Source organism: Pholcus phalangioides, unplaced genomic scaffold, assembly GCF_987345545.1.
Source record: "Pholcus phalangioides strain wild (caught in Gottingen) unplaced genomic scaffold, Ppha-v1.0 ptg000011l_1, whole genome shotgun sequence".
Classification (NCBI taxonomy): Eukaryota; Metazoa; Arthropoda; class Arachnida; order Araneae; family Pholcidae; genus Pholcus; species Pholcus phalangioides.
Genome location: NW_028301604.1, coordinates 39518973 through 39538071, shown reverse-complemented (window position 1 = coordinate 39538071; position 19099 = coordinate 39518973). Strand labels below are relative to the sequence as shown.

Genomic DNA, 19099 nt, shown 5'->3' with positions numbered 1-19099 from the left:
TTGTGTTAGAATTCGCAACCCCGGACTTAAGCTATTTCATTCACATCCCTACTAGAGAAAAACTCCCTGTGTCACCACACAATCTGGAATTTTTCCTTAATAAACGATATTGCGTCCCCTTGTCGAAGCAGTTGATTGATGGTGTATTAATAACTCAAAATCCATCCTATCCATCCCAATGAAAATTTTATATAAACACTTTGATTACATACTCCCACCAACTGCGTTTCTCCAACGTAAACACATTCAAGAAATTAAGGTTTTTTTTCATAGCTCAAGCCTTGTGTGCCAACAAGGGCACGCACAGCACTTCTCTGCACGCCATCAACCAAGTCTATGTCTCTCTGTAGGTATAGTGTCTAAAACCTTACGGCATACTCCAGAGCACGACGAAATAAGACTCAGAAAAGCGGAAGAATGACTCTAGGAGAACGCGAAGAGACCTTTTTATAAATGCAAATTCTGATCCATTATGCTTAACCATTTTGGTTAGTTTAATAGATTCTGTTCATATACCAAGACTTCGTCACATTTATCGGTGATTATGCATGTTCTCCAGTTCGTAAGGTCGTATTGGTAAATACAATAAATCGTCAACGAATTAATTGAATTTACCAAAAATTATGCATTCGATCGGGAATGCTAGTTTTATTTGTACGTAATTATGTGTGTGAAGAAAATCTGTCGACACTTATTTTAATTTAATTTTTATGGAAAAATACGTGTCGTGGACGAATCGCAAACTAATAAACAGGTTAAATGAAAACACGAGAAATGATAATTTTTTTTACATTTATCAAATATACAGACTTCAATTAGGAATTATGAATAATCGCCGGTAAAATGATAAACACATTAAAATTCATTCAATTTACCGAGGCTATCAGTGATTATGCATAATCACAACTTTAGCAACTTCCCGTAACATTTATGGGTAAAAAATAGTTTGGAGTGAAATATTCCAAAAAAAATCGACATTCTCTCGAGTGATAAAAAAAAATAGTTGAAGTAAATTACACTAATGTAATGTGGATACGGCCCCTATACAACTCCTGTCTACTTCAGGAAAGCAATAAAAGAAAGTAGGGGTTAGAAAGAAAAAAAAAGAAGATACTTGGGAAGGGGCTTGATTGTGCGGAAATGTGTACAAAATCTCCCCTATGCGGAAATGCACCGTGCGGATCTGCCCCCAGACCATTTTTTTTCTCGTGGCTCCCCTGAGTCTTCGACCCTCACCTAGAAGCAAGATCCTTTATACGTATTGAATTGATTTTTTCAGTGAATTTATACTGAATGAAAATTTTTGCAAATAATATTGGCCTCCAGACCACTGGCCTAGAATTTATTGAGCTGCCCACTAATCCGAGTTCTATTCAGGACCGTCTCAACATCATGGGCCCCTCAGGCAAAGTGATGCTATGGTAGTCCTATACTTAGCCGGAAATAAACAGCCTACATATTTCCTACTTATTTTAAAAAATTTATCGTACTGTACAAAATATCATAAGGTGGAGTCACTTGTGGACATGAGACCCCGGGCATGACCCCTCACAAGAGTGGGACTGACAGAACTGCAGCCCGGGGCCTGATATGGTTTCCATAATTTTTTTGTCTTTCCCACTAAATTTAATATAGAGGAGGGGTCTGTGAAAAATCTAGCCGGGGGCCTGCGAAAAACCATATCCTAGGGAACTTGCTGCAAAATGTGAGAGGTGAGGCCTAGATGGGTCCATGCCCTAAGACGGCCCTGGTTTTGTTGGATTCTGCAAGTGTATATAGTCAATATAAAAGCATTATTTCTTCACACCTTATTTTTTCTTCTCAGCTCTCTGCAGCCCTCCAAACCACCTGTCATGGCCCTTTCTAAATTTATTCCATCTCTGTGATTCCTAAATTTCTACACAAATATTGGGTTCTGAACACCCCTCCCCAACAACTATTATTATCTTGGTTTCAACAATGGCTTTCCGCACATTTTATATCAGTTACTGCTCCCGACATTTCCTATTATTTTACGCCTATGATGATGTCGTACTGACTTATATTCTTCACTGTTGTAATCGCAAAAAAATGTATAATGCATAACATGATTCTATTCCGAACACATTATTCGACCTCACTTGGTAATGCATAATTTCTCAAATTATAATATTTTGTTTCGGAATTCATGGGTACATTTTTAAGTGAGCCAGATCAGTTCGCAAGCAGGGGTTTGTTCCTCCGTGTATTTCATTTCATTTTTATGCATTTTTCATTTATGAATTATGTGAAAAAAGTTTGTCGATTGCCCACAACTTCTGTAAATAAATGTATAGAAAAAAAGGTTATGCAATGTGTGTGTTGTGTTTTCGTTTGTGTTCACATTTTTCTAATGATTGACCAATTTTTCATGTACCAAAACAAGACTCAACTTGAACGATAGAATTGCCGAAAATGTCAAAAAAAGTAATAATAATAATGAAGCATAGTATGCTTATTATCTTGGTTTTAATAATGGCTTTCCGCACATTTTATGTCAGTTATATGGTTTTCAATAAGGTTTTCACATGGTCGTAGCGTTATTTATTTTAAAGTTATTATCATTATATACACTCATGTCCATAAATTAAGGATAATTCAGAATCACACGGAAATCGAAATCTGAAGTAAAAATTTCACCTGTAGAATTATCACACACATCTGAAAGAATGATATGCAAATTTCAGGAAGCCACCAGATGATGCCGATAGTACGTCACAATGGCGAGAGTGTAAGAGGGGGGTATATAAGGAATGGTGACAAAGAAGTAAAATTGTTCACAAGAGTTCTGTAAGGCGCTCAGTGCCATAAGCGAATAGTTATGACACAGAGGACGCATGTGGATGATTTTTTACGTGGTAGAATTACCGGCCGCCTGGAATGTGGGCGTACTCAGATGGAAGTATCCGAGGAACTTGGAATTGCCCAAAGTGTCATCTCTAGGCTTTGACAACGATTCCAAGATAACAGAAATATCAGTAGACGTTACAGTACAGGCAATACCATCTAGAGCAGAAAGCCTTCGCCCGCGATATTTTCGATGCTGTGACGTCATTACACTCCGGCCTAAATGAGAAAGATTTTTCTTCTTCTCGGCGCTCTCCCCGAACCGACGCTACTTCTCCCAAGTAATCGCCATTAAAACATCAGTTCGTAACGAACGCACGTTGTCATTTAGAGATATTTTACTAGCAATATGCCTGACAAGTGCTGTGTACCACATTGCAAAGGAAATTATGTGTCAGGTCCAAAAGTATCTGTATTTTCATTTCCAAAGAGTGAAGAACTGAAGAGGAAGTGGTTGAATGCCATCCAAAGAAAGGACTTCGTACCTAATAATCGCAGTAGTGTAAGTGCTCATTTCGTATATTTTATTCTTTGAGAAAAATTTAAAAAAAACAACGAAATGAAATGCAAAATATTAACTCTGATTCAGTAACCTATTAAGAATAGAGATGGGACAAATAGTGATTCGGCGGAATAACCGAGTACCAAATATTCAGCTAATATTTTGGCCAGAGATCAAATATTCCTTGGTCGAATATTAATATTCTTAAAATTCATCACAATTGTAAATGAAATTAATGTTTTTAATTAAAAAATGAAATTATTCATAAATTTAAATTATATTGAATTTTGAGTATGGAATTTTTTTTTTATTTCAATAGATATTGAAGAACTGGTAATTGGGCGATATTGCCATGATACTGACAATAAAATTTGACAATGATACATAGTACGTTAATACTACTCACAATGATTTTTGTTTTTAATTAATTACAATTTCATATCCAATCAAGGAAATTTAAATCATTATTTACTCCTAACTAGTAATGCACCATATAATTTATGAACTAGTATGTAACTAGCTATGATAGTAGTATATAATAATTATTTAACTGGTAATGTATTATATAATTTAGCAGCAGATTATTTGTCCCGTCTCTTATGGAGAACAAGTAATGGTCAGAGTAATGGAAAGAGACTAAATTAATTTCATGTTATTACCAATAGCCATCAGTCTGATTATGCTTATTTTATGTCTAGGTATTTGAACTGCATTTTCTCGCCACGGATTTGATAACAGAATCATCGGCTTTTGATGAAAAAAGTGGCAAGACTGTAACAGCTCCGTTGAAAATTAAGAGAAGAAAGAAGAACGCGGTGCCATGCATCTTCGAAGGATATCCCTCAACTTCTATAGCACTTCCTATTGAACGAAGATTATCTCCAAACTCCAAAAAAACACTGAGAGAGAATGAACGCTTAGAAAAAGCCCTCGAGGAAAGTGTGACTGATGCAGCAACATATTCTCAACAGAGACAGATCAGCAGCATGGAAGATTTACAGCAATGTGTTGAAACATTTGGTTTTGACAATTTTTACGAAGTGCCAAATCAAAGTGATAAATTTTGTGTTTATCATTTGGATATACAACCATACCCACAGATTTCGCATTCAGTGGTTGTAAGTAATCTTGATGTTTCTGTTTATCTAAAAAGTATTACATTGAAAAAAATTTCAAAATTTACCCTCCCATATAAGTTGACAAATTTCAATGACTTAATTGACATATTAGACACACTTAAAAGTATGAATCCTATGTGTGAGGAAAATTCCTCTAAAATAGATTTCTTAAATGATGCTCTGTCTTCTTTGTAGACTGATGAAAATGAATTAATTACTTATAAATTTTGTAGAGAAACAAATTAAGATTGCTTTTTGTGCAAAAAACAATTTTAAATACTCTAATGACATCATAGTAGCTACTCTGTTACATTCAATTTCGCCACATGCGTACAAATTTATAAGATCTAGCAATAAAATGATACTGCCTCATCCATCAACTTTGAGGAAAATTAGTCAGCGATTACCGGTTTCACCAACCGAGGAGATGAGTCAAAATTTCTTAATGTACATAAAAGACAGAGCAAAATATATTTCTGATGCAGATAAAAAAGTTATTCTTCTTGTTGATGAAATTTACATAAAACCTTATTTTGATTATAAGGGAGGTTCTGTTGTTGGCATGGCCTTCAACACAGAAGAAGCTGCGAAGAGTGCTTTCGTGTTTATGGTTTCAAGCCTAATGTCCTCTTTTAAAGAAGTTGTGCATATTTCACCTGTGTTCAAGATAAATCATGAATTGTTACATAATGTTATCCTAAAAGTTATTTTAGGTTTAGAAAATATTGGTTTCACAGTTATTGGCGTTGTCACTGATAACAATGCTATCAATAGAAAAGCAATGAGCTTGTTCACAAAGCCACATAAGAATTTATATGTGTATCCCCATCCTCAGTGTCCATCCAGACCACTATTTTTTGTTATAGATAGTGTGCATTTGTTAAAAAATATCAGAAATAACTGGTTGAATCAAAGAAATGATGGCAAGTGCTATTTTTACCCGAACTTTGATGTTTCAGTTGACAATTTTTGTACAGCATCTTTTGCGTCATTGAGACAACTGTATGACATAGACTCTGCAAATGTTGTCTCATATGCAAGAGGGCTAACACGGAAATCTCTCAGACCTTCTAATTTAGAGAGACAAAACGTCAAACTTGTACTCAAAGTCTTCAATAAGTTTGTTTGCGAGGCTTTAAATATATTGATTCCAGACAGAAATATCCGTCATTTTACTGATACTGCTGAATTTATCAGAGCAATCATAAAGTGGTGGGAGATAATGAATGTAAAAAGTGCTTTTAAAGGCAGAAATCAAAGGGACCCGTTTATGACCCCTATGCAAGGAGATCATGATGAAAAAGTTGATTTTCTAGAAGATTTCCTTGTGTGGTTGAATAGTTGGAAAGCAATGAATTGTCTAACGGGAGGGCTCTCAAAGGAAACTCACGAGGCTCTCGAACAGACAACAACAGCTATTTTGGAATTAACAAAATATTGTATAGAAGAATTGGGATTTGTATATATTTTGCCTGGAAAAATCCAAACGGATGATTTGGACTCTAGGTTTGGCAAATACAGACAATTAGCAGGTGCTCAATGCAATGTCACTCTCAGGCAGGTCTTTGAGTGCGAAAAGAAACTGAGAGTGCAAAGCTTGGCATCGGCTGACATTTCGCTTATAGGTGGAACATTCACACTCATTCACAGTTAATTTGAGTGAATGCGAAGGTGAAAATGTTTGTATAGTAGATGATGACGTAAAGGCAGCCACTAAATATTTGAAAGTGCTCATGTACATAGCAGGATATTGCTCCCATGCCTTAATGAAAAAACTCAAATACTTACAATGTAAGGACTACCTAACTGTTGAGAAAGAAATGTGTGAAAATGATAAAAGTTTTATACTAATAAAAAATTTGGATAAAGGGGGTTTGACGTGCCCAACTCCTGTAGTAGTTAATTATGTTCTATACAATTACATTGTTACTGAGAAACTGAAAAATGATGTTGAATTTATGTTGAGAGCAAAGCATAGAGAAGTTCTTGTAAACACATCTTTCACCACCTTGGAAGAGTTTGAAATTTTAGGAAATGTATATGAATGTTGTAATGGTCACAGGGAAGCTGACATTGCTCAACAAATTTTATGGATTTCATCTAATATTTTACTTAAAAATCTGTGTATGAATAAAAATGATTTGGTGACAAAGAAAAAAGGGGAGATTAGGAATGAAAAATGTGCAAAGAGGAAACGTGAGTGTTTTAATCAAGTTCGGTAAATGTATGGGCCACTTAAAACATTTAATTAGTTAGCTCCCAAACTTGAAATAATATTTACTCAATTACTTTTCAATATCAAACATTTATCCATCATTATCAGCTCAAAATTAATTCCCCCTTAAATTAATTTTTTATTTTTAAATCTCTTGAAATAAGTGTCTCATTACTGGTACATTTACACCTCCCTTTTTTTTAAAAAAAAGTTGTACATAAATGATGGTGGTTATGATTTTAGTCCTTCACAGAAAAGTGGCATCAACTTCTGAATATATATTTTGCTCACATGCTTTGATGAAAACACTTAAATGCTCAGAGTAGAAAGAGTATCTAACTACTGAAAAAGAAATGTGTTTAAACGTGGACACGACAAACCCCTTTAACCAAATTTCGTATGATTATGAGAGATAAACTTCCATCTAAACGTTTGTCGTGTCCAACTCCTGTAGTTGTTAGTTATGTTCTATATAATTACATTATGACTGAGAAACTGAAAAATGATGTTGAATTCATGTTTAATGCAATGTTCAATTAAAGATTGTTTTTCAATTCAGCTGGCAAGTTTTATTTCTTGTGTAATTCCATGTGTGTAGTGAGAAACATTGGATAGAATTCTTGCTCCCCCAGCCTATAAATATCATCAGGTTCATATTTTATTATAGATCACACTTTGCTTCATAACATAATTCTCAAAATTAATCGTATTGTTCTTGGTTTGTTTTTTTTTTTCTGGCTTATTTCTAAAGAATCTTCGAATAAAAATGAATTTTTAAGAGAAGTTATAAATAATAAAACAATTTTATGCAAAGAAACTGGTGACATTGAAAAAAAACTATTTTTGAAATAGATTTTTATTACTATACTTGAATCACATCTTAGCATAGAATGTTATGCATTCGTGTACGAATGAGAATCGTGCAATCATCTATACCTAATCCATAGTTTACATTAACATTTTCTGGAAGGAACAAAGCAAAGTATATTTGTTTATTCATTAGTTCTTTTTTCTTCCTTTCAATAAGATACACATTACATAGTTTTTTAAATGACAAAATATATGGTGCATATTGAATGTCTAAATGAAAAATAAAAGATATTTTATATATGGTTGAATTGGTCTCAAATTTCTTTTGGTATTCAATGGATATTTTTTTGGTTATAATAATCAGAAATGAAATTCCGAAAAATTAATTCTAATGGGGTAATTTTTCAAATATTGTCAAGTTTTCGTAAAAAATTTGGCTCTAATTGATACTTGAAAATAATGTTGAATTATACGTATAAAGTCGTCTATTCGAGTGCTCAATTCTTAGCTAATTCAACCTTTTTTTATGATAAGAAAAAATATATATATGACGGCGTTACACACACAGTGTGTGGGTACTGCTGGAAAACGATATTGCAGGGAAGACGATTCTAGGACGGAATTCGATGACGTCACGAATCTCGGGGTCAGGTCTTCTGCTCTAGAAGGTATTGGTACAGGTCGCCCCCGAGTTACAACGCCGAATGAAGACCGGTATTTGGCAGTAACTGCCAAAAGAAGCAGACGGAGCACAGCATCCGACCTGTATCGTCAGCTATCTGCAGCGACGGGTACCACAGTTTCAAGGCAAACCGTGTCCAGACGTTTGGGAGATATTGGTCTATGCTCGCAGGCCTGTCAGATGTGTTCCGCTCACGGCAACTCACTGTCGGCAGCGATTAGCCTGGAGTAGAGAACATGCAAGTGGACATCGTCACAGTGGGCTTGTGTGGTGTTTTCCGACGAGTCCCGGTTTAGCTGGCAGTCTGATTCACGTCGGACTTTCATATGGAGAACGCCAGGTACCCGTTACCACCAAGACAACATCATTTAACGACACCGTTACGGTGGTGCAGCATTGCTCGTTTGGGGTGAAATTATACTGGGTTCCAGAACAGATCTGCTTGTTTAAACCGGAACCATGAAAGCCCAAATTTATCGGGACATCATTCTGGAACAACATGTACGTTTGTTTAGGGGTGCCATGGGCGCAGAATTTGCGTTTATGGATGACAACGCCCGTCCTCCCCAAAAACGTAACGAATGCCTTGAATCTGAGGATATAACCCGTATGGAATGGCCAGCATTCTCACCTGACTTGAATCCGATAGAGCATGTGTGGGACATGCTTGGCCGACGAGTTGCAGCCCGTCAACCACCTCCTACATGTGTACCGGAACTTCGGAGAGCATTGCTTGCTGAGTGGAGTGATCTTCCCCAAGATCAGATCGATAATTTGATACTCAGCATGCCTAGGCGTTGTACGGACTGTATTTCATCGCATGGGAGACATACAATGTATTAACCATCATACCAACCATGTAATAGTAAGTTTTTGTAAAGGAGATATTTTTTACAATTGTTCCAGGGAGCAAAAATCGTAGTTTTTATGAATGATATCATACATACACCATCGTTTTTGTTCTTTATCTTTTGTTTAATAAATGGGCTTTATGAATAAGTAACGTTTGTTTTGTTTCTGAACCTTTATTTGCCGGAGCTGGCATTATCCTCAATTTATGGACATGAGTGTATTATAAAAATGATAGCATGATATATTAGGAATTACAAAGGCGTGGCTCGTTAAAAACTTAGTCTATTCTAATTTTCCAGGATGTCTGTACTCGTTAACAGGGCCGGCCGTCTTAAGAGCTTCATGGGCCCCTAGGCCAAGTGGTTTTTCTGACGCCCAGCACAATTAAGGGGTTCTGGGCAAACGCCTCTATCGTCAATGCAGAAATCGGCCCAGACCAAAAGATGTTTCAGACACCAATTATACGTATTCATCAAATGGATTTCAAATCTTAGAGATTGGAAGTATGAAAAGATTAAGGAAAAAAAGGGTGTCAAAAACCATAAATCTGTCTGTCATCATGACCCCCCCCCCCATATCCTGTAGCAAGGGCCCCCTCCCGATCGGGAATTTTCAAGGCCCCTCTATAGTGAATTTATAGTGTTAGAATGTAAAAAACTAATACTCAGGGCCGTAACTAGGATTTGTGCCGTCCATGGCAAACATCATTTTCGCTGCCCTCAACGATTTATCTAGCTTCAAAAATCTAGCTTCCCGTCCTCTAACTTCTAATTATAAAGTGGCTGCACTGCATCTCCTGAGGCTAACAAAAAAAATTCCAATTTGACAACTACAATGTTTGCTGAGATATTTGAATTCAAAATTCGAAGGGAAGTTGGAAAGGACAGCATAAATGAGGGAAAGGAGCATTGTCGATTAGTTTGTGCTGTCCTTTCATAACTTTTCTCCAGTTTTTGAATTCAAATATCTTAGCGAATATTGCACTTAGAAACATGCATTTTTTTCTTTTGGCATCAAGTGAGGCAATGCAATAACTTTCTAATTGGAAGTTAGAGAACGGGAAATCGAAGAAAAATTTAGATTTCTTATTTTGTGATACACTGTTATTTTCCGAGGATGATATCACTTTCCGCTATCCATACGAAGGTTTCAACGGTTGGCTGATGCGAGATGAATTTAGGAAAGAAAAATTCAACTGCTCTTGCCAGGAACCGAACCCACGTTCTCGAGCTTTCTCGGTGAGCGCACTAGACTACAAAGGCAAGGAATATCTCAATTTTTCATTGGAATTTGTGTGCGATGAACGGTTGAACCTAACTCAGGCCAAAGTCTGTTGTCAGCCACACTGCCACCAGTCCATGTAAGGTCCCGTTCAGCGCACACAAGCTCTAAGGAAAGATTGAGACATTCGTTGCCATTGCAGTCTAAGGCGCTCACCCGGCAAGTGAGAGGACGTGGGTTCGATTCCCTGCAAAGACAGTTGAATGTTCTTTCTTTCCTAAATTCATCTTCGCATCGGCTAACCGTTGAAAAACACACTATTTCCACTCTCAAAACTGGTAAAGGGTAATCTTTGAAAGTATTTTGAGAATTTTTTAAAGTGAAACTATACCTCTCCGACGGACGGTTGATAAGAAATGGCAGCACTAGCACGTACAGGACACCCTGTATAGCTAGATAGGAGCCTTAGAAAAATTTGTTTTACCTGGGGGATGATGCTGTTGAGGTAGCTCTGGGCTTACTTTATGGAAATAGAGCAAAATCTCTCAATCAAAAAACTGAGCATTAACGCGAGTTCTTGTTCGAAATTAACTTTTAGTTTCTCTGCTTTGTGTAAACCATAGGGCCACAACTATAAACAAAAATTTACTATCGCAATGGGTCTGTACCTACATTATTATTTTATTATATTTAAGAGTATTTTGGTACCCCTCCACGTAATTTTTAACGGAAAAATAATAAGCTCCACGCCCTTACTGGTCCAGCCTACGGAAAACAGACCCTCCCCTGCCATCTTTTAATTGTGGCCCTGGTCAACCTTTCGATAAAGATCTTCAACTGTGCAATCCAGTGCTCTAAAAATTTTAGAATTTCTTACCGGATGGTTGATGCTGAGAAAAAATTGTGCATTTAAAAAAATGTACCACCTATTTGATCATTTTTTGTGGTGACCCTTTTCTCCTGATGCCCTAACCACGTGCTTATGGCATGGTTAAACCGGCCCTGCAGCTTAGCAATGAAAAGCGTCCATTCGACGTAAACAAGTTCAATAGGCTTTCAGAATAACAGGACATAACGTCACATCTCGCACACTCCACTGCATAATAGATTTGAAATTAAAATTGGAAAATTTATTTCATCGCAATTTATCATTCTCATCAGCGCCCCAACGGCCCTCGCCGCGAGAAATTCAAATCATGACGGAAATCGCGAAGTGCGGCTTATACGGCGAAATTAAAATTTGAAAATTTATTTGATCGCAATTTATCATTCGCATCGGTGCCACAACGCCCCTCGCCGCGAGAAATTTAAATCCCGATGGAAATCACGAAGTGCGGCTTATACGGCGAAATTAAATTTTTCAATTTCACCCTGTTGGGATTTTGACTTGTTGGGATTCTGACCTGTCGGGATTGTGGCTTGTCCGGATTTCGTCTGCGGGATTGTGAACGGAACCGTATATTTTGTTAGTTTTCTATCCAAAATATTATCTAGCAGGCATTATTCACTAGATAACCAAAATATTTGGACAATACAATTGAAAGCCGACGTAGATGAACCCAAAATTGCAAAAGAACCACGGCTATACGCGTTTCGGAACTATATGAAGTTCCTTCATCAGTAGCAGAAACAAAGAATTATTGTATTATAACACAAAAGGTCTATTTCTATTTGAACTCAAGTCACAGAGGTCCTAATTCCTGCCTTGCCCTCGGGATCTTGCTATTCCAAATCCATATTTAAAGTAACTGTAACTATTTGCATAATTTCAAACGCAGGACTCTCACTTCTTTCATGATTAAACCTGGCAAGCATCAACAGGGGAAAAAATAATTGCAATTGATTATTTTCTTTTAAGTATAATTCTGAATGAATCGCATTGTATATTTACCATTGTTTTACAGGGTGGTCAGCGAATAAGCCCTTATTTCAAAATTAAATATCTCTATAACAAAGATCAATAGAATTATGCGGTAAACAGTACGTTTATTAGCAAAACTGTAAGAATGTTGTACAGAAATTTCGAAAATTTAGTTTTTTTTTTAATTTTTTAAAATTAAAAAAAACAAAACAAAACTGGAGATTTTGGGCTTCCGAAAATCCTTATTTGTGTGAAGAGAAACCACTGCATTCGCCTAAAGTTACTGCATGGGCTGCGGTATGCACCAGAGGCATTATCGGCCCCTTCTTCGTGCGAGAAACGAGTACTACTGAACGTTACGTTACAATTTTGGAACAATTTGTCAGCACACATGGCGCATACTGCAGCCCATGCAGTAATTTTAGGCGAATGCAGTGGTTTCTCTTCACACAAATGAGGATTTTCGGAACCCCAAAATCTCCAGTTTTTTTTTTTTTTTTAATTTTAAAAAATTTTAAAAAAAACTAGATTTTCAAAATTTCTGTACAACATTCTTACAGTTTTGCTAATAAACGTACCGTTTACCGCATAATTCTATTGATCTTCGTTGTAGAGATATTTAATTTTGAAATAAGGGCTTATTCGCTGATCACCCTGTATAAACATATCAATATTGTGACGTAGGTCGACGATACAGAATTCCCGACAGCTCAGTTCGAAAATTCACGAACTGAAAACTCCCTGTTTTGAGATATCTGCATTTTAAAGATTCACTCTGTAACCATGTTAAATGTGATAAGATTGTTACTGACCTAATTTCAGTGTAAAAAAGTACTAAAAAATTGCAATGAGGTTGCTTTTTCACCAGTTTTTAGTTGTAGCAAAACTGCTCCAGTTTTTCTCTGAACATAACTACCAAATTTCTTTTGATCACATGGTGATAAATCACCACGTAATTAAGTTTTTATAGGTATAATTTAAACACTAATTAGCTGCTACAAATAAACAAACAGCATCTTTTTTCTAATCAAGTAACTTCATGACAGAAAAATGCAGCCTTCCTTTGACAATTCCATTTCAGCTGCAATTAACTTGCCTGCGTACGTCATTGTCATTCATGTTTTAAGAGTTGCATGAGTAAAATGTGGTTTGATACGTTTCGTTTTAGTAGGAAGAAATCCGGAAAACTGCTACACTCGTTTACCGTCACATTTGTTGTTAAAATGTGCAAAAAAAAAAATACTTTTCAAGTCTCTTGTTTTTACCATTTGGCGAATTAAAAATGATTTTCCACGTCGACAATGTGTTAATACAGCACCGGAAGTCTATGAAAAAATACACACTTATATTTATGTACGAGTTTAAGAAAAATCACCTGGTAATTCATTTTGTCCTGGTGTTGAAATATTTTTTGCATCTATAGGTCCTTCACCTGCATTGTTTCTGGCTGCGATTTCTATTACATAATTTGTTGATGGAGTTAGGTTTTTAAACATGAAATGGAAACCCCCAGACATGTCTGATATGTCCTATAAGAAGAAATATCAGGAAGAGAAAAATATTATTATTATATAATTTTCAAGGATATAATTTTCAAGTACATGCATGAATAAATACAGAATAGCAACCAGAAGCACACACACACACACAAATTGATATCAATTAGTGCAAAACAAATGGCGGGAAGAGTTAAAGTTACAAAGGCGGTGATAAAGCCGCATTGCAATAACAAAAATTATGTTAACCCTTCAAGGGGTTGTGAATATTTTCCTGATCCGCATTATAATTGCCAAGGTGTAAATCAATCTTCTAGAAATTGCCACTCATTTGCATATGCAAAGTGTAGGGGTTCGGGTTCTAATCCCCCTCAAGCCGAGATTATAGTTCTATTTTGCCGGAAAAAACGTAACGCCCCCCCCCCCCAGAAGGAAAAGAGTTTCGAAACCTCCCCCCTAGAGAAAATTCTGTGTACGCCTATGTTGCCACCTATTTTGGAGAAGAATATTTTTTTTTTCGATTGCGAGATAATAAATGCTCCTCTAAATTAAGAATAATAATTATAAAAAAAAACAGATAATAAAAACTTTCTTCTCTTGTTTATGCTGTACGCAATACTACTACTACCTAGAAGGAAAATGCTTCTGGTGCACCCCTGATCCATCCCGAAGGGTATACAGGTTTATTTTAGAAAATCTGACTCTACAGTCCTGCTCAGTACGAAAAACTGCAGAGCGAAATGGGATAAATCCCCGAGTCAAGTGCCATTTTCTTAATGTCATCCTTGGGTTTTATGCTATAGATACAAATCTATAGCCTTCAATTTATAGAGCTTAGCCAACACCCCCTATAGATAAGAAAGCCTCCACACTGCTGACGTCACAACGGGGCTAACGAGAAATAAGACGACTTCATATATTATGTGTATTAAGGAGTTCTAACGAGAAAGAGAGGGCTATGGCACTCCTAGCAGAAACGACGATCACGTGACCAACTGGGTCCTAGCTTTCTCCCTGTTCCCCGTATGCGCCCGTAGCATGGCTTTCTTGCAAAATATCCTCTGCAATAGCCAAGTTCTTCCAACTTTGCAGAACATTCCCTGCGATCTTTCACAGCATATAAATACGCATTCTGTTTGCAAAATATGTTCTGCCCCAAACAGTTTAAAGAGAAAAAATGATATAACCTTATATAACGAAATATTAAGCTTCTTCCAAGTCTTTCTACACAAATTTGAATGTCACTTTCCCTCAAATATTAGATAGATATATTTTCTTCTTATTAGATAATTACTGTATACAAATCTCATGGCCCCCACATCCTGGAGCAAGGTTCCTAGGCGATATGGGGCCCCCAATGTCAAAGGTCTAATATAATGTATATACGCAATATATTATGCAAAAACCTGTGAATAAGACTTTTTTTTTTGAAAAATTATAAACACTAGAATAAAAACATTTTTTTACCCTTAAAACTGGGATAACAAACTACTGAAAATATACTGCACCGATTTAATTGCTTTTAATAGCTCATATACACTTCGTAAACTCTAGAAATAAAGATATCTGGAAAAGAACCCTTCAAGTAAATTTTTTCAGGTTCACCAAGTATTATATTCCAATGCATTTTCATAACCCTCGAATGACAATCTATTGGTCAAACACATACTGAAATAAAGTTTATTTGCATAAGGGCCGTATTCAGACATTGTTTAAACCTGTAGTTACAATTTTTGGATAAGAGATCAACATAGAGTGGTTAAAACCCTGAATTTAACCAATCCGTGTCGATCTCTTATTAAAAAATTGTGCCTATAGCTTAAACCATGTCGGTGAATACCGCTCTTAGTGATTCAAGATCTATAGATTCTATGAAGTAAAATACAACTTTTTGCACATTAAAGAAATTTTGTAAACTGCTTATTCACTGTGAAAAAATACTGAAATATGAGAAAAAAACCATACAGAAGTGTACAAAATTTTTATTTTTCAATAATTTAATGCATAATTTGTTACAAAGCTGAAGTTTCGCAAGAAAGAAAAACCACCAAAGTGTGTTGAAGCCACCAAATACTACAAATGTACACAACAATTTTGCGACATAACCACAATTGCTATAATTTTCCTCACCCAAAAAAAAAAAACCACTCAGGTGGATTTCTAGATTTTAAAATGTTAGGATTCTATCATTTTTGTCTTGAACATGGAGAATATTTATTTTTGTTTATTGTGTGCTATTTTGCAACCTACTTTGAAAATTTTTCTAAACAACATGAGTTCTCGATCAAATATCATTTTTGAAAGAAAGTTCTTTTACACTAAATTGTTCTAGAAATAAAATAATTTTGTGGGAGCATATTACCACCTTGACACCTTAAATCAGCGATTCTCAACTAGTGCTCCGCGGAACTCTTGGGGCTCCGTGTGCAATTCCTAAGGGCTCCGCAGAGACTCGAGGAAAATAAAATAAATCAGTAAATTTGAAAAATAAAAAAAAGGTCTACAGGGGTCCGTCATAAAAATTATATACAAAAAGGGCTCCTCGAGTCAAACAGGGCTCCACCATAGAAATTATATACTGAAAAGCGAGTCACAAAAAAGGTTGAGAACCACTGTCTTAAATAATGCTCAAAGGAAAACCTATCTTAAAGCAGTTAGTTCTGTTTGGGAATTCCAAATTATTTTCCACTGAAACTACAGATTCTGCTTCATAAGCTCAAAAACCAAATAAAAGTAATAATGATCTTTCAGGTTGTTTTAATTATTGTACGAAAAATGCACACCACAATATAGTATCATATTTTAACGTTTATAAACAGACGAAAAATACAGCATCTTTTCCAGAAGAGGAAAACGTCAACAACCCCACTTTCTTTCTGGAATAAACATTACTTACTTGGAATAAAGGGCCTTCAACTCACTCACAATAAAATGTCATCTCAAGAAACAGTATCACAAAAATTGCAGATCATCATAATGACATCAAGAAATTGACGTGAACGATTTGACACTCACAGGAATGAAATCACCACTCGAAACACTGGGACCGATTAGAAATGTAATACTTGAACGAATCTAAAACATCTTGCCATGCCCCAGTCGAAGATAGGGCCAGTGGGAACCTCGTCAATTAATGCACTTACATCACTAATCAGATGACAAAGCATCAAGAGACTACAGGAGAGTCATAGTAACTCCAGCTGTTTAACCCGCACTCGATCACAGGCTCATCAGAAACATACAGCAACACGTCAGCGACAACTAAATAGAAGAAACCACCATGTCTTTCCGACGAGACAAAACTGTTCTCCTTCAGAAAGTTTCCTAAAAAATATTAAAAATAAATTGAGCGAAATCTCCAGGATTTGTTACAGATGTCAAAACATTGTCATAGAAGATACAACACACAGCAGGAAACATAAAATCAGCAGATCAGCAGTGTTTTTCAACGGGCCCTGGGACAATTATTTACTATTATTACACGAAGAACACATTTAGTGTTGTGAAATTGTAATTTAGTACTTCAATTTTTTATATGTATAAATTATTAAAAAAAACACATTTTGGATTTCACGGGGAGGTAACATGGAATTTGTCCTTCGCTACAGGAGTCTGTGTTGTTTGTCTTGACATTCACTAAGGGGTCCACTACATCAAATGTTGGGAAACTGTACAGTACACACTTTCAAAATGAACAAAGCATAAACATATAAAATGTAGGCTATGTTCTTACAAAAATTAATCAAACTTATTTTACTGTTCATTGATAAATGATTACGCAAATGTGTATCAATGAAATCTGCATGAATTGTGTCTGAAAAAATCTGCATACTTGAGTGTAACTTTTACAGGGCGTTTAATTGAAGCGTTGATGCACGAAATCAGACATGAGCATTGAGCACCTTGGTGCTTCTGGGAGAAGACTGCTAATGCATAACATTTGCAAACCTGCTACACTACATTGCTGGGGCATTGTGATATATACAGTGGATCCCGCTTATAAGGTTTTTAAAAAATCTGGCATGGAAAAATACTATAAGTGGGAAAACGCTTTGAATGGGAAATCTTAATAAGAATTATTTAGTAAGAAGTACTAAGCATTATAAGCAAGAAAACATTATAAGCGGGATCGACTATATACGGATAAACAGAAGAAAAAAATTTATCCAATATTGAATTTAAAGGAAAATTGCTTATTTTTTTTACTGTGACCTCAGAGGCTCCTGCTCCTCGCTTGGTGAACAAATCGTTGATCACCAACTTGCCACATACATCGCTTGGGCATTGCAATCTATCTATAAACAGAAAAAATAAAAACCTATTAGCCAATATTGAATTTAAAGAAAAATTGCTATTACTTTATTGAAATATGCAATAATAAAAAAAAATTATATACAATGCTAATAAAAAGTATTGTTCAAACAAAACGATTACTTAATTACTTAATTACTATCATTACACTTTAAATTGATAAACCCACTCATCTTGTAAAATTCTATTTGCATTATACTAACCATAGCCATAATTTTATTTAAGTGCTATGAGTGTACATGTGCATTTTATTTACATTATACTCTCATCATAGGCAAAAAATTTGCACCATACATGTGTATCAACGTATCAACGCTTTTCTAGATGATTTGAATAAAAATTATTAGTTACTTTAGTCAAGCTGTTCATCATTTCGCAAGCTTAATTAATTATTATACCCCTACTGATTAGTTAAATCATGCAATTTCCATGCCAGAAATACGAACAGCATTGCACGTGGTACATACACAATTTGATTTACTTTATATAGACAAATATGTTAAATTAATAATAATAAAGATGGTAGAAAATGTATTTAACACTCACCTGTATTTGGATGTTTCTCAGAAGCTAAAATTGGCAAAGATAAAGTATTATTCAGCTTGATTATCGGATCGCATATTCGAAGCACTGAAAAAATGTCGTCCTCTCAGCTAAAGCAAGCAGCAACACGAACGAGCAACAAAAAAAAGTAGGACACAGTTGGTCAAGTGACTTTCGAGTGCCGTAGCCCTCTCTTTCTCGTTAGCCCCGCGTCACAACTAGTGACGTAGCCAGGTGGAGGCTGAAGGAAGACGAAGCAACTATGTTTGCGCGTGTTTTTTATTCGTTGGTGTCAGTGTTTTCAAGTTAGACGACGTTTTTTAAAATTTATTTTTGTGTTTATATTCCTTTTTAATTTTAATTAATCATGTCTCGTGGATGCCAAGAGACAAAGAGGCTTCTCTTATTTTAATTTACTGATCGATCATCAAAGGCTGGCTTCTATAATCAAGGAAGGACATCAGTGCCGAAAGTTTTCGAGTAAGTATTTTTATTGGATTTATTTTTATCCCTACCAGTGAAAATTATGACATTATTTACAATGAATGAAACAAAAGAGTTTATATCTATGTTTTAAGTAGTGGAAATATTGTGGGATTTTATATAATTTGCGGCATAGGAAT

General features: G+C 35.6%; 2 protein-coding genes across 6 annotated transcripts in view; one reads left to right on the top strand and one right to left on the bottom strand.

Moving 5' to 3' along the window:
* Nucleotides 1-19099, bottom strand: part of sev (receptor protein-tyrosine kinase sevenless) — a 1896734-nt gene that overhangs the window by 1276407 nt on the left and 601228 nt on the right. For all 5 annotated transcript variants that reach the window (XM_089239534.1, XM_089239532.1, XM_089239533.1 and 2 more), the window contains one exon: nt 13502-13655. In XM_089239534.1, coding sequence (XP_089095660.1) covers nt 13502-13655 — 154 coding nt within the window. The remainder of the gene's footprint in view (nt 1-13501; nt 13656-19099) is intronic.
* LOC149080419 (uncharacterized) lies at nt 3202-6139 on the top strand. The gene is made up of 3 exons (XM_089238552.1): nt 3202-3382; nt 4066-4420; nt 4764-6139. The coding sequence occupies exons 1-3, from the start codon at nt 3215-3217 to the stop codon at nt 6137-6139; spliced, it is 1899 nt and encodes a 632-aa protein (XP_089094678.1). The 5' UTR covers nt 3202-3214.

Bases quoted from the DNA above. Each gene is read 5' to 3' on its own strand.
- LOC149080419 (XM_089238552.1), top strand. From the start codon at position 3,215: ATGCCTGACAAGTGCTGTGTACCACATTGCAAAGGAAATTATGTGTCA. The intron at 3,383-4,065 runs GTATATTTTATT...TTTTATGTCTAG, and splicing joins GTAGTGTAAGTGCTCATTTC to GTATTTGAACTGCATTTTCT. The intron at 4,421-4,763 runs GTGATAAATTTT...ACAATTTTAAAT, and splicing joins TTACGAAGTGCCAAATCAAA to ACTCTAATGACATCATAGTA.